Genomic DNA, 14358 nt, shown 5'->3' with positions numbered 1-14358 from the left:
CTGGACCGTCTTGAGGGGCTGGGAGCTGGGGGCACTGTTATACAGTGGTTCCGCTCCTTCCTCCTGGGCCGTGTTCAGAAAGTGGTGGTGGGAGATGAGTGTTCAGACCCCTGGGCTCTCACTTGTGGGGTGCCTCAGGGTTCTGTCCCCTCCCTCATGCTTTTCAACATCTACATGAAGCCACTGGGAGAGATCATCAGGGGATTTGGACTGGGTGTTCATCAGTATGCGGATGATACCCAGCTCTACCTCTCTTTCAAATCAGAACCAGTGAAGGCGGTGAAGGTCCTGCGTGAGTGTCTGGAGGCGGTTGGAAGATGGATGGCGGCTAACAGATTGATGTTGAATCCTGACAAGACAGAAGTACTGTTTTGGGGGGACAGGAGGCGGGCAGGTGTGGAGGATTCCCTGGTCCTGAATGGGGTAACTGTGCCCCTGAAGGACCAGGTGCGCAGCCTGGGAGTCATTTTGGACTCACAGCTGTCCATGGAGGCACAGGTCAAATCTGTGTCCAGGGCAGCTGTTTACCAGCTCCATCTGGTACGTAGGCTGAGACCCTATCTGCCTGTGGACTGTCTCGCCAGAGTGGTGCATGCTCTGGTTATCTCCCGCTTGGACTACTGCAATGCGCTCTACGTGGGGCTACCTTTGAAGGTGACTCGGAAACTACAACTAATCCAGAATGCGGCAGCTAGACTGGTGACTGGGGGCGGCCGCCGGGACCATATAACACCGGTCTTGAAAGACCTACATTGGCTCCCAGTACGTTTCCGAGCACAATTCAAAGTGTTGGTGCTGACCTTTAAAGCCCGAAACGGCCTCGGTCCAGTATACCTGAAGGAGCGTCTCCACCCCCATCATTCTGCCCGGACGCTGAGGTCCAGCGCCGAGGGCCTTCTGGCGGTTCCCTCATTGCGAGAAGCAAAGCTACAGGGAACCAGGCAGAGGGCCTTCTCGGTAGTGGCGCCCGCCCTGTGGAACGCCCTTCCAGCAGATGTCAAAGCGATAAACAACTACCTGACATTCAGAAGACAGCTTAAGGCAGCCCTGTTCAGGGAAGTTTTTAACATGTGATATTTTACTGTATTTTTGGTTTTTATGGAAGCCGCCCAGAGTGGCTGGGGAGGCCCAGCCAGATGGGCGGGGTATAAATAATAAATTATTATTATTATTATTATTATTATTATTATTATTATTATTATTATTATTATTATTATTATTATTATTTATTTATTTATTATTATTATTATTATTATTATTATTACTATTATTATTATTATTCTGTCGAAATGGCTAATTTAAAGGGGAATAGCATGGTGCCTTCCACAGAGTCAGACCATTGAGCCGCCTAACTCCTTAAGGGAGGACCAGAGCTCGCTGGTGATGCAGGTCCCAGAACAGTCTCCAGCATCTCCAGGTGAAACTGAAAACATCACCTGCCTGGAACCTTGTACAGCCACTGCCAATCAGTACAGACAGTGCTGAGTTAGGTAGCTAGGATCCATCCACCATCACCCTTTGCCCGAAGCAAAGGCACATCGCTGGTCCAAATCTTTGAAAGACTTTCCCTGCTCACCAAGCCACCTGCCCTCCTTTATGCATTGCCGATGGCTTATCAAAGGGATCCTCACTGCAAGTCTCATCAAGGCAGACAGCTTCATGAAATCTTGGTGCCCTTTCTTTCAAAATGCTAACAGGGACAATGGCACCAGTGGCCCTCTGAACTCACAGGGTGCAGCTTACTTGGGAGCCATCTATTGTACACATTTGGAATGGCCCTTGAGAAATGATGGTCTGCCTATATTCAGCAGCTTACCACCTTGTTGTTTGTTAAAAACTTGAATAAAAAGCATGCTTAAAATAAAACTGGAAAAATGAAATTTTGCTGGCTTCTTGAGAAAAGAAAAATGCCTCATTATTTGTATCTGCTTTTAAATGTTGTTTCTCTTCTCTTTGTAATGAGTTTTACTGGGTCTGTGGTCATTTTAAGTTGCTTACCTTCACTAAAATATATAAATCTACTCGACTGGAAACTTTTATTATCCAAATTCAAACCCACTTTGGATAGCAAAATTCCTGGAGTGGGGAGGAGGGTTCAATGTTCTAATAGATTAGATATGGACAGTCCTTCAGTACAGCAAAACTTGACACTTTGAAAGCTTTGAGTCCTTTCCAAAAGGACTTCACCCACTATTTAGGGGGGAAGTATGTACTGATTCCACATTCTTGTAAAATTAATGAATTTTAAAGGGACGTTGGATTGAAAATAAGCGGTATTGGTAAAAAGATTAACAAGAATATGTAAATACGGATTGACAATGGTTGGAAATATATAGCTATAAATAGGTTAAGATATTAAGTAAAGATAAATGATAGAGGGTAAGGATTTGCTGAATTAACTATTTGTTTTTGTTTTTTAATAATATTTTATTAGAATTTTAAAGACAATAAAAAGTTACAAAATTTAAACATACAAGATAAAAACAAAGAATAGCCATAGTAGAAAAAAGGTTACAAAAATTCCAAAAACAAAACACACAAAAAGTGAAAACCAGTTTTAAAAAAAAGAAAAATCAGTATTTCATATCTTATAGTTCATTTACTTGGTTCCTGACTTCCTCGCACCTCCCCTTTTGTATTCCCGTTTAAAATTCCTTTCAGCAAATCCTTACCCTCTATCATTTATCTTTACTCAATATCTTAACCTATTATAACTATGTATTTTCAACCGTTGTCAATCCATATTTACATATTCTTAATAATCTTTTTGCCAATACCACTTATTTTCCATTCCAACATCATTTTAACATTCATTAATTTTACAGTATTTCTGCAAGTAGTCTTTAAATTTCTTCCAATCCTCTTCCACCACTTCTTCTCCCTGATCTCGGATTCTGCCGGTCATTTCTGCCAGTTCCATGTAGTCCATCACCTTCAACTGCCATTCTTCCAGTGTGGGTAAATCTTGTGTCTTCCAATACTTTGCAATCAATATTCTTGCTGCTGTTGTTAAGATTAAGGTCCTTTTAAAATTCCTCGCCGGTATTTGGCTTAGATAGTCTTTGCTTTGTTCTTTCTACAAACCGGAAGGTGGACTTCCTCTTTGCACCTTTCCGCTTTCAGCCGAATTTAACTTTACTTTCTTTCAAATTCCAATCAAAAAGCTTGTCTTACTCACGGGCTGTTGTTTTTGACAGCCGAATTGTCTGAGGAAGAAAGGTCAGCGCTCTCCGGCAACAGCTGCGCGGCTTCACTCCACAGAAGTAGCGATTAACTCTCAGTGCCACACCACCCCCTTCCCGCTCCGGAACCCCTCACGGGGTCCCTTTACCAGTTGGGGGGGGCGCTTTTGGCACCCGCCGAGTCCCACGGCCGCAGGCTTTTTCCGCCTGCAGTTTTTGAAAGGGTCTCCGCTGCGCCGTAGCGGACAGACCCGATTCCTGCAGAGCTTCCCCTTCCGAGCTCAGAAGGAGACCGCCATTGCCGTTGGCGCCGCCTCCGGAAGTTGCTGAAGTAACTATTTGAACTGGAATACAAAAAGGGAGGTGTGAGGAGGTCGTGGAAATTAGTGAAGCAATGATAAGATATTGAAATTGGACTGTGTTTTAAATGGTTTTTGTTTTGTTTTGTTAGTTGTATGTGTTGGGATACTGCCAGGGAGATATAGTCCAGCATGGCCCCAAGCCAGCTGCCGGACGCTCCATCGATCCCTGTAGTCATGCAGCATGAGCTTTTAGCGACACAAGTTTTCTGGAATACCTTGCCACATTCCAGGGCTCGTGCACACTCTTTATCAGCAGAAGCACAGCCAGAAAGTTGCACAGCAGGAGAGCATTTTTTCAGACTTTATTTAGCGTTGATCAGAACAAAGAAAAAACATGAACGTTCTGAGTCAGAGTCTCCGACCAACTGAGAAATCGAAAGGAATAGCAAACATAAACATCCTGTGAACAGGACATGCGCAGACTCTGTGAATCACAAAGCCTGCTCCCTTTTAAGGTGGAACGGAAATATCCTAACAGTATGTTAGTGTTTTGCAGTTTTTTTTCTTTTTTCTTTTTCCTTTGTTGTATTGTATTGTATTGTATTATTGTATGTTTTTTTCTTTTTTGGCTTTTTGTAGTGTTGTGTTCAATTTGTTGGAAAACTAATAAATATTATTATAAAAAATATGAAATTAACAAAGGCGATTCCTTTTATCCACATGTATTACGGTACATGCTCAAAGCGCCCCTCAGGAGAAATTCTGTAAGCAAAGGTAGCAGATACAAAAGGACACATTGCTAAAAGAAACAAAGGGATTTGGAGGGACCATGAGTGAACAGGTAGTACCAGAATGTACAGAATTGTACCTAGAAAAAGGTTACAACTGGATTACCTTTTTGTAAACAACAACAACAACCCCCAAAATAAAACTCGGAAGCAGCAGGACTCCTTAGGAACTCTTCAAAAAACAAAACACAAAACTGCATATCCCTACCTAGTCACCAAATGTGAGGGGAAACGTAAACCAGCGTCTTACACTGCTTTAAATGATAGCTAGTGTCAGGGCTGCCACTCAGTCCCAGCTCACATAGGACCACGCTAGCCAGCGTTCAGGTTAAAAGAGTCTTTATTGGATTACAGGTTCCATTTCCAAACTGCAATGTGCAGCCCTACTTCTTCTAGGTCAGACCGGCGAAGACCCGTCTGAGTCTCCGCCTCTAGCACACCAGCTTAATACCCTAGCCTTGCTCCACCTCCTGCGCCTTTCCTTCCGTCTCTGGGTCCTTCTGCCCCCCGGGGTCTCTTCTTTCCTACTCTCTTCTGACGCGGACCCCCCTGACCCTTCCGCCTCCTTGCGGCGGGCTTTGGGACCTGGCTCACTCTCTGGGCTGCTTACTGCGCCAGCTTCCGCTACATTTGAACTTGGTGCGCGCGCCCAACTCTCCACCTTCCTCTTGATCGTTTCGTCGCTCCCCGAGGTGGGCGTGACTAATCCTGACTCATGCCCTCCCTCCTTCTGAAAGCCTCCGGAACCCGATATCTGGTCCCCTTCCTCCCCGCTGCTCCCGGCTGGGTACGTGGGTCCCGATCTCCAACTGCTGCTCTCTGATCCCTCTCTGGACCCTTCTTCCTGGGGTGTCCCCCTGTTTTCCCCCCTTGCTCTGACCGCTGGCGCTCCCTTCTGGGAATCCTCGGACTCACTGGATAAGCTCGGCGATCTCGGTTCGTCATCCCCACTCATCTTTCCTTCGTATTCCTCCCCCTCGCTCTCTGTCTCCTCCCTTCTCTGCGTCTCTGCTCCTGAACCGCTGACAGCTAGATTCTGCAATTTTTTACCACACCAGAAGTAAAAGCACGGGGCATTAATAAGTTTTTGAAAAATCATGCACTTCATTTGTAGGCAAGGGAAAGCTTTCTGAAATGTACAAAACCTTACTAAGACACACAATCTGTTGAAATGACCAAGCAGCGGACGTGATTCGGGGACAGTGGTGTGCCGCCTGGGGAAATGTTCCTTTCCATTCACCTTAAGCAAAGATGTGGTGACCTTGTGCATCCATAAATAACTTCCAGAAATGTATTTCATTACTTCCCAAAGCTTCTCAATGGGCTACCAAATGGCATTTCTTTCGATTTGGGATGAAACTGGGGGAGCAGCTTTAGAAGAAGGGGTTTCTGACATTCACTGGCCTGGAAAACACCTGATGCCAACATGATGGCAAATTGTGGGTGGTGCATTGATGGAGAAACTAAGGCAACAAATGGGGACATGACGCCACCGGTGTTCTAAAGATACATTTCATGTAAAGATTATGATGGGCTTCTTCAAATGCCCATAGCCTCTTACACGCAGAGGTTTTAGATCAATTTTCTGTAAACCTCTGTCATAAATAGTTGCTTATAGCTCAAATGCATGGATCATGCAGCTGCAAAGAGGTCTACCCAGCCGCTCCCACAGGCAACATGGAATTCTTCTGTGCAATTTACTGTGTTGTTGCTGTTGTTGTTAAAGATGTAAGACAAGCCTATATTGCACTTCATTTAAAATGCCAGGTCACTTCACAACAATGTACTGATGGACTCAGTAGAATCAGCAATCAGTACTGGGGCAGGGGCCTTGGCTGGCACCCTGAAATGCACGGCCCCTGCGCCAGTCCTGAGGAGGCTCAGCAACCTTTTTCAGCCGTGGGCTGGTCCACCGTCCCTCACAGCATGTGGGGGGCCGGACTATATTTTGGAGAGAGAAAATGAACGAATTCCTATGCCCCACCAAGAACCCAGAGATGCATTTTAAATGAAAGGACACATTCTACTCATGGAAAAACACATTGATTCCCGGACTCTCCGTGGGCCGGATTGAGAAGACGATTGGGCCGCATCCGGCCCCCGGGCCTTCGGTTGCCTACCCCTGCTCAAGGCAATCACTTCCTGCACTTCACGTTAACGCAGAAGACGGCCCAGTTGTGCTCAGATGCTCAAAATTCCCTTTTCACCTTTGAATCTTTGGAGGGTCTGTTTCAGTTGGCATCGGGACAGCTCACCTAGCAGTGCAGCTGCCTTTATTGAGAGGCAGGAAGTTCCCTTCCTTTCATATTCAGGATTTCTGTACTCACATAGAAATAACAAAATGGTTTCTGCTGTTTGTTAAAAGTCATGAATGAACTCTCACAACTCGTTGATAAGGTAGCTTGCTTGTGTTTCGAGAAATCGTATAAAAGGAGCATTCATAGGAAGTTGCACTTGACAGAGTCAGTCTAGCCCAGCACTGCCTACACTGACTGGCAGCAGCGCTGCAGGGTTTTCAAACAGGGGACAGTCCCAGCCCTGTCTGGTGGAGATCCTGGACTGAACCTGGGATCTCCTGCATGCAAAGCAAGGCCTCCCTCAACTCGGGAGGTGTGAGTTCTCTACTGTATTTCAGCAAATGCTTTCACTTTATCATTTCATTTTCATCTGTATATTTTGTGCACATATTTTCCTGTATATTTTAGACAGAGAGGAGTAGCAGTACGGTTAGAGGCAAGGTTCAGAGTTAGTGTTGTGTGAGCATTTTAAAGCAGTTGAGTTTAAACAGGAGGGGGTTTCACCTGAAGAGATGGCCAGCATCGTGAATCTGTAAGTAGGATTTTGTCTGCTTCTTTTTTGTAATCTTCTGGGGTGAGGGCTTGGGGTCCCCCACACGGCCAGCATCCCCATGGAATTCAACCCCTTCCTGAACAGCTTAACTTCTCTTCCCACCCACCTTCCCATTCTCCCTCAAATCTCATTGCAGCTCAGCTGGTTAGAGGGAGCTGCAGATAGCACCAAGGTTGCAGGCCCGATTCCCATAAGGTACAGCTGCATATTCCTGCATTGCAGGGGGTTGGACTAGGGTACCTTCCATGATCATTATTTGGGGATGCTTTTTATTACATTCATAGCCCACTTTTCATCCAAGCAGTTCAAGGTGGCATTTATGCTTCCCTTATCTTTCCTTTGCTGGGGGTGGGGGTGGGGGGAGTGTTGGAATCCCCTCCCCCTTCAATACATGAGATGCACCACTGTGTTCCTGTGGAGAGCAGTTTGGGGTCTGTGGGTGCATAAAAAAACAAAAAGAGCCCTACTGCGTGGCGAGTTCCCGCCCCCCCCCCAAAGTGGAAATAAAGACACATGACACAATTATTTCAGGTTAACAGGCTAAATATGGCCACAACTTTATTGGTTACAGGTGATGAGTGGAATTGGCTTAGGCATTGGTCCTAACTGACTATCCGGCTTCAGCCCGTCCGCTTGAAGTCCGGGAAGGGTTAACCACCAGTAGGGGGAGTCCTGCTGATGCACATCAACTCGCAACCTCCCCCCCCCCCCAGGTAGGCGAAAAACCAAGTCCGGCAAAAGAGGGAGATCCCCGGCCGCGCCAGCGATAAATAGGGCTGGTCACGCCCCCTGAGCCAGCCGATTCCCTCAGTCGCACTTTCCAGACTAAGGAGAGCCCACTCAGTAGCTGCAGCATCCTTGCTTGAGGCAGACCTCCTGGGTCATGTGGCTGTGAAATCCTGCCACAGCACCAACATGGCCAAACTGCAGGCTTGGAAGGAGTCGTTGCCACCAAAGACAGGATCCATAAAGCCTCCTTGTAAATAGGGTGGAATGGGGGCCAGGTCAATTTGGTGAATCAGTAAATGTGGCAGAAATTCATCTCTCTTCTCTTCTCCTTCATTCTCTTCCAGATGACATAAGACTTGATGTCAGTTTCGATTATGGGGATAAGACACACGTTTCAAGGCTCAGCGATGATGGAGTGGCAAGTTTTGCTTGCTGTTTCATTGTGTCTTGTTGCTAATTGTGATCATTGCTGTTGTTTTAGAATTCTTTCCTATGCAATATTACTTTTTTATTGCTTTTAAATTGTTGCTTTTTAAGTTGTCCTTGTAAAGGAAAGTGTCCTGCTAATGTTGATTGTATTCTGAATTGCTTCAAGAAGCCTCATAGCAATGAATAATATTAAGAGTAATAATTACTTTACCTGCCTTAATTATAATAAAGCATTGACATGCATATTTTAAATTAGTGGTTAAGGTCTTAAACTACACATTTTAATAGTTTCACATCTGTAGTATTTACTGTGTTCTAGCTTATAGATTTTGATTTTAACCTACATATATATGAGAGCCAGTGTTTGGTAGTGGTTAAGAGCGGTAGTCTTGTAATCTGGGGAACCGGGTTCGCGTCTCCGCTCCTCCACATGCAGCTGCTGGGTGACCTTGGGCCAGTCACACTTCTCTGAAGTCTCTCAGCCCCACTCACCTCACAGAGTGTTTGTTGGGGGGGGGGAGGGAAAGGAGAATGTTAGCCGCTTTGAGACTCCTTAGGGTAGTGATAAAGCGGGATATCAAATCCAAACTCTTTTTCTTCTTCTACATGTTCTCTATCTCTGTATAAGTCCATATTCTGGTTTGTGGCTGTAATAAATTGATTCGTTCATTCAATAAAGCTTCAGTGGTTTTGAAATTCAGTAAATTGTCTCTGCCTCCATTTTTTGGTATTGAGGGAAACGTTCTATAAAATAATCAGAAAACATCAGGGTTGTAGTCAACATCAGTCCTTTCCACAGCAGACCTATTTAAATTGATGGGCACAAATTACATGGCTGTGTTGATTTTCACGCATCTCTTCTGAGTAAAACTCAGTTGACTACTGTAGGGATAATCGCGGAGTGGGCAGTGGGGTCCGGAGGGAGCACACTCCCCACCAGCAGGCAGCCACAGTCTGCCTGCACGCGTGACCCTGGGGTGCGTAGCATACTCCCCCTCACAGACAAAGTCATGGCTGTCTGGAACATTGTTCCCTCTCTCGGACCTTTTGCGGTCTCAGCAGTCTGCGGTGTCCTGTCTGTAACCTTTGTCCCTGAGACCTTTTGTCTCCTTCGTCATACACTGTGCAAGGGGAAAATGACGTGGTGGAAACAGGTACCAAAATAACTTTGTACCACCCCACGATCTCAGGAACAAAGGTGTGTAAAGGTCACAGCCCAAAATGTATCTGCCTAGCTTGCATATTTGTCTCAATAAAAGGAGGCTCCACAGGACTGGTCAACAGCTCGCTTCAGCCCACCTGTGAGCAGCTCACATGATGATCAACTCCTGTCTTGTGCCTTCACTTCAGACTACTCCTCACAGGATATCATGGAATTGTAGAGTTGGAAGGGACCACAAGAGTCATCTAGTCCACCCCCTGCAATGCAGGAATATTTTGCCCAACGTGGGGCTCCAACCCACGACCCTGAGATGCAGAGTCTCACACTCTACTGACTGAGCTATGGGCAGATATCTTGTTTGAGAAATGTGTCCCTTGGAAACATTTTGGTTTTATCCTCTCTGCAGGAGTTGCTATGCCTGATCATTCCATCTAGTTCTGTTGAAAGAGAGGTGGGGGTTGTTTTCTGATTTCTTAATTGTGAATATTTGGGGGGGAGGGGAGGCATAGGTGGAAAGGAGATACTCAGATGGACCAGAGTGAAATGGGGGCTTCGGGATGGCTTGGGGAAGTCTAAAAGTGTCACATCCAAACCAAAACTCTTGGTTGTTGGATGCCCCTGCCTTCTGTCATCATTTGAGCTTTCCTCTGCTTCCCTTTCAAGCTGCTGTCTGGAAGGAGGCCAAAGCCCACTTAAACATAAGAATGATTATAAGAAAGCATTCATTCAACAGCCAGAGTTGAATGAAGACGATGTGCTAGGAGGAGAATGAGCTAATTAAACCATTCTGCAACACACACACACACACTGCAATCCGAACCCCAGTGCTGTTATGAGGACAATGGTCACAACCACACATTTCAAGAAGCATTGCACTAAGAGTCACAGATTCACCCAACACATCCTGGGAACCTCTGTTTGCTACAGATCTAACATCTCTCAGCACCCTTGGCAAACTACAGTTCCCAGGATTCTTGAGGGAAAGCCTGGACTCTTTCAAGTGGTGTAAGAGCTTTAAATGTGTGGTGTGGAATTCCTCCAAAATAATTGGGGAACTGTGCAACCCTCTCTCTCTCAGGCTACGGTCCTGCCCCAGGCTCAGGAGGAGGAGGGCTCTTTATTAGATTAGGTTTGTATCCTGCCTTTCTATTTTCATGCTCAAGGCAGCTAAACCGTCAGAACTACAGAAATCAATTATAATAATCAATACAATAAGAATAGCAATAAGAGTTATTTACCAAATCTAAATAATCTGATAGAAAATTGAGGGAGGGGTGATCTCTCCATCAGCTGCACTCTTTGGACACAACATTTCAATGAACATTATTATTATTATTATTATTATTATTATTATTATTATTATTAATTATTATTAATTTCCTTTCTATACCACTTTATATTTTCAAGAAAAAATTCAAAGCAGTTTACAGCATATTAAAACATAAACAAAACAATCTGAAGAATGTCAAATATAGAGTATACAGTTAAAGCAACATAGTTAACCAAAAACTGAAATATTAAAGATTTCAAAATAAAACATTACAAAGGAAGTCAACTACAGAATACATATTTAACAGAAAGTTAACAAAAACAAAACAAAACAAAACAACTTAAGCATTCCCCCCAAAAAAACCAACATTGCTAAGTAAAGTCAAATAGAAAATGCACATTTAAAACAGCAGAATTCCCAAGAAAATAAAATGTGATCATATGCATTGGGGGGAGGTGATGGCGCTTCCTTCCCCCCCTCCATTTGTCTAACCATTGCCCCATGCCAATGCCTAACCGCCACACGAGCAAAGCTCGCCGCCAATACCTTCAAACTCGCAACCAATCCCTAATCCCTGCACTGATGTCCCCCAACCACATATCGTTTCCTGCATCTGACAGATGCACGCCATCCCATCTGTAGAGGGCCTCATTGTTGAACTGGATGCCAGGGTGACCTATGACACACCCACCCAGATCCGCCACTCTACGCTCCACAGCCCGCTCCAAGACCTTTCTGGCATTATTGATTCCCGCGGGGCTCACACAATCCCTCCAAATCCTCCTCTCAAGCAGCGAGGACCATAAAATGGTAATATTTGGGTAAACCGCCTTTAAATGCGCCAAATCATCGAAAATGTGCCATCTCAAATCGATAGCCTTGCGGTATGCCAAGTCATTTTCCCCTAATTGAATTAACAAAGCGTCGGGAGGCCCCTCGGCGGTTGCCCTCGTAAACACCGCCGGTTTGAATTCACTCCAGCGCATCCCTCTACGCGCAATCCAAGTCAGCTCAACATTTGAAGGCAGGCTCAAATTATGCCCCATACCAGAACTCACAGCACAGTTCTTGGCCCAGTAGACTATACTGTGGCCCACCAACCAGATGCGCACTTTCTTGGCTTCTGCAAGGGAAACAAACGGAAAAGGCAAGGTCAGGACTACCACGGCAAGTCATAGGTTCTTTCTCACATAAGTTTTGAATGCATTAGATTTCCACCTCCCCAAGTCCTTGATCCTCTCCGTGGAGAGCCCTAAGTGTATTGCGGTGGTGGCGGGCCCGATGCAGAAGGAGTGGGCTGAAAATTCCTCGGCTGGAAATCCGCAAGCTGCAAGTGCAGCCCGCAGCACACGCGTGAACTGGTGTCTAGACAAGCATGACCCATCTGCATGCACAAGAAATGGGCCAGGGCCACTGCGTCTCAAATAAAGAAAGCGTCGTGTGTCTCTTACGGGACAGGGGCCACTACCCTGCACGGCAGATAGTCGTAGGAGAGCACCCTTACAGAGCTGGTCTGTCGTAGAACTCCGCACCTGGACAATCAGCTCGGACTCGGACAGGGACAGATCACTTAATAGTAAGCCTCACTGAGAATGGGCCAACCCGCGCTCACAGACTAGCTCCCCAGTGTGCAGGGCACCAAAGAATGCAATGGAATAGGCGGCAGAGAACAGGCGCGCCTCATATTTTGACCAGCATATAGAGCGTAACTTTTTGTGAATCTGGGTCAAAGAGTCAAACGTTATGGGCCTCCTCCTGTCTAAGCTGGGAGGGTGCTGCCGACGCCATCCCTCAAGAGTCTTACGGACGATAAAAGCTGAACATGGGTCAGCGGCAAAAAAGGCCTTACAAAAGTATGAAATTCCTGCGGACTGAATATTAAGAGTTTTAGGGGCCCTTCCCAACTCCCTTAGGTGAGCCAAATAGCGGAGAACCTCCCTCGTTGAGGGAATGGCATAAGGCCCCGTGCAAGGCCTGCTGCTGCGAAATTTTAAGAAGTCGGCCCAGGCCTTCCTGTATGATCTCATTGTGGAAGGGGCCACGGCACCGATTAAACCTTTCATCACTTCTTGCTCCCAATGCTCCAGAGATGCTCCAGGAAAGGCATCGATGATTGCTCGACATCCGGCGCTAACAAGCGGAAGCGCTCCATCTGAAAGCGATGTCATTGTTAATGCCGGGTACAAATTTATGTTGTGCTCTAAACAAAGAAGGACAAAGACCGGAGGAGGTTCCCAACCCTGGTAGAACACGCAGACTGATTAGAGAGAACCGCTACTACCGCTTGATTATCCGTATTGAAGCAAACCCTGTGATTGCGGAACTGTTCTACCCAAAAATGCACTGCTACTACGATGGGGAAGAATTCCAAGAATGTGAGATCCCGTGTGATGGGTTGGCCCTGCCACTCCGGAGGCCACCTTTTGGCGCACCATTGACCCCGGAAATACACCCCAAAACCCAGCGATCCGGCGGCGTCTGACTGTACTTGAAAGTCGGCCGTTAGGGACATGGAATCTTGCCATAATGATATGCTATTGTACTTGTCGAGGAATTGCAACCACATGCCCATATCCGCCTTAACTTCCTTGGATAGCCGGACTCTATGTTGAGGAGCCCTGAGTCCTGCGGACAATCTAGCTAAACGGCTGCAAAAGGGGCGACCTGGCGCCACCACTCTACAAGCACAGTTTAGGTGACCTAGCAAGGGCTGGATTTGTCTCAGAGTGATTTTCTTAAGGGGCAGCAGCTGCTGGATCAGCGCTTTAAGGGCGGACAGCTACTCCACGGGCAGCCGAGACGTCTGCGCCACTGTATCCAATTCGATGCCTAAATAGACCAAGGAAGTGGTTGGACCCTCCGTTTTTTCGGCAGCCAGGGGAACCCCTAGTTCCTCTGACAGGGCTGTGAAGGCCCCCAGGAGGGCGGAGCAGCCCTGTATACTATCAGACACCAGGATAAAGTCAACGAGGTAATGGGACACGCCCACAGACCTTGATCTGAAGCGGAGGGCCCATTCAAGAAAAGTACTAAATGACTCGAATGCTGCACAGGCTACGGAGCAGCCCATAGGCATCGCTTTGTCGACGAAATACTCCCCTTGAAATTTAAAGCCCAACCAGCGAAAGTCAGCTGGGTGGACTGGGAGGAGTTGAAACGCTGACTCAATATCACATTTTGCTAGCAGCGCACCCCTCCCAAATTGCCGAATCATCTTAACTGCTTGGTCAAAAGAGGCATACTTGACCGTGCAGAATTCCTGGGGAATAGCATCGTTGACAGAGCCCCCTTTCGGGTAAGACAGGTTATGGATCATACAAAATTCCCCCGGGGTCTTTTTAGGGACGATGCCCAGCGGGGACAAGTGAAGCCCTTCAAATGGAGGCGCGGAGAAGGGGCCAGCCACCCTACCGGCTTTAATTTCTTTCTCTATCTTTTTCCTGGCTATATCAGGCCTTTCCCTAACAGACTTTTGATTTTCCGGTTCCCTGGGGGTAGGGGGAACTGTCACGGGGATTCTGAAGCCCTTAGAGAAACCCTCCCAGAGGTATCGCGCGGCTTTTCGGTCTGGATATAACTCTAGTAGGGTTTTTAGGGGCTGTAGACGGATAGGGGTATAGGCCAACGGAAGCTCGTGATTACTGGC

At 46.5% G+C, this 14358-nt stretch overlaps 1 protein-coding gene across 1 annotated transcript in view; it reads left to right on the top strand.

Annotated features, from left to right (window-relative positions):
* LOC308578112 (inositol polyphosphate 5-phosphatase OCRL-like) overlaps positions 1-12868 on the top strand; it is a gene marked incomplete at both ends in the record, with an annotated part of 45195 nt that extends 32327 nt beyond the window's left edge. Inside the window, one exon of the mRNA XM_081178381.1 lies at positions 12800-12868. Within this exon, the coding sequence (XP_081034507.1) occupies positions 12800-12868 (69 nt within the window). The remainder of the gene's footprint in view (positions 1-12799) is intronic.
* Between the last annotated feature and the right edge of the window lie 1490 nt (positions 12869-14358).

This window comes from Podarcis bocagei, assembly GCF_964188305.1.
Source record: "Podarcis bocagei genome assembly, chromosome: W".
Classification (NCBI taxonomy): domain Eukaryota; kingdom Metazoa; phylum Chordata; class Lepidosauria; order Squamata; family Lacertidae; genus Podarcis; species Podarcis bocagei.
Note: the sequence above shows the minus strand (reverse complement) of the source record. Positions and strands in the feature narration are given on the sequence as shown.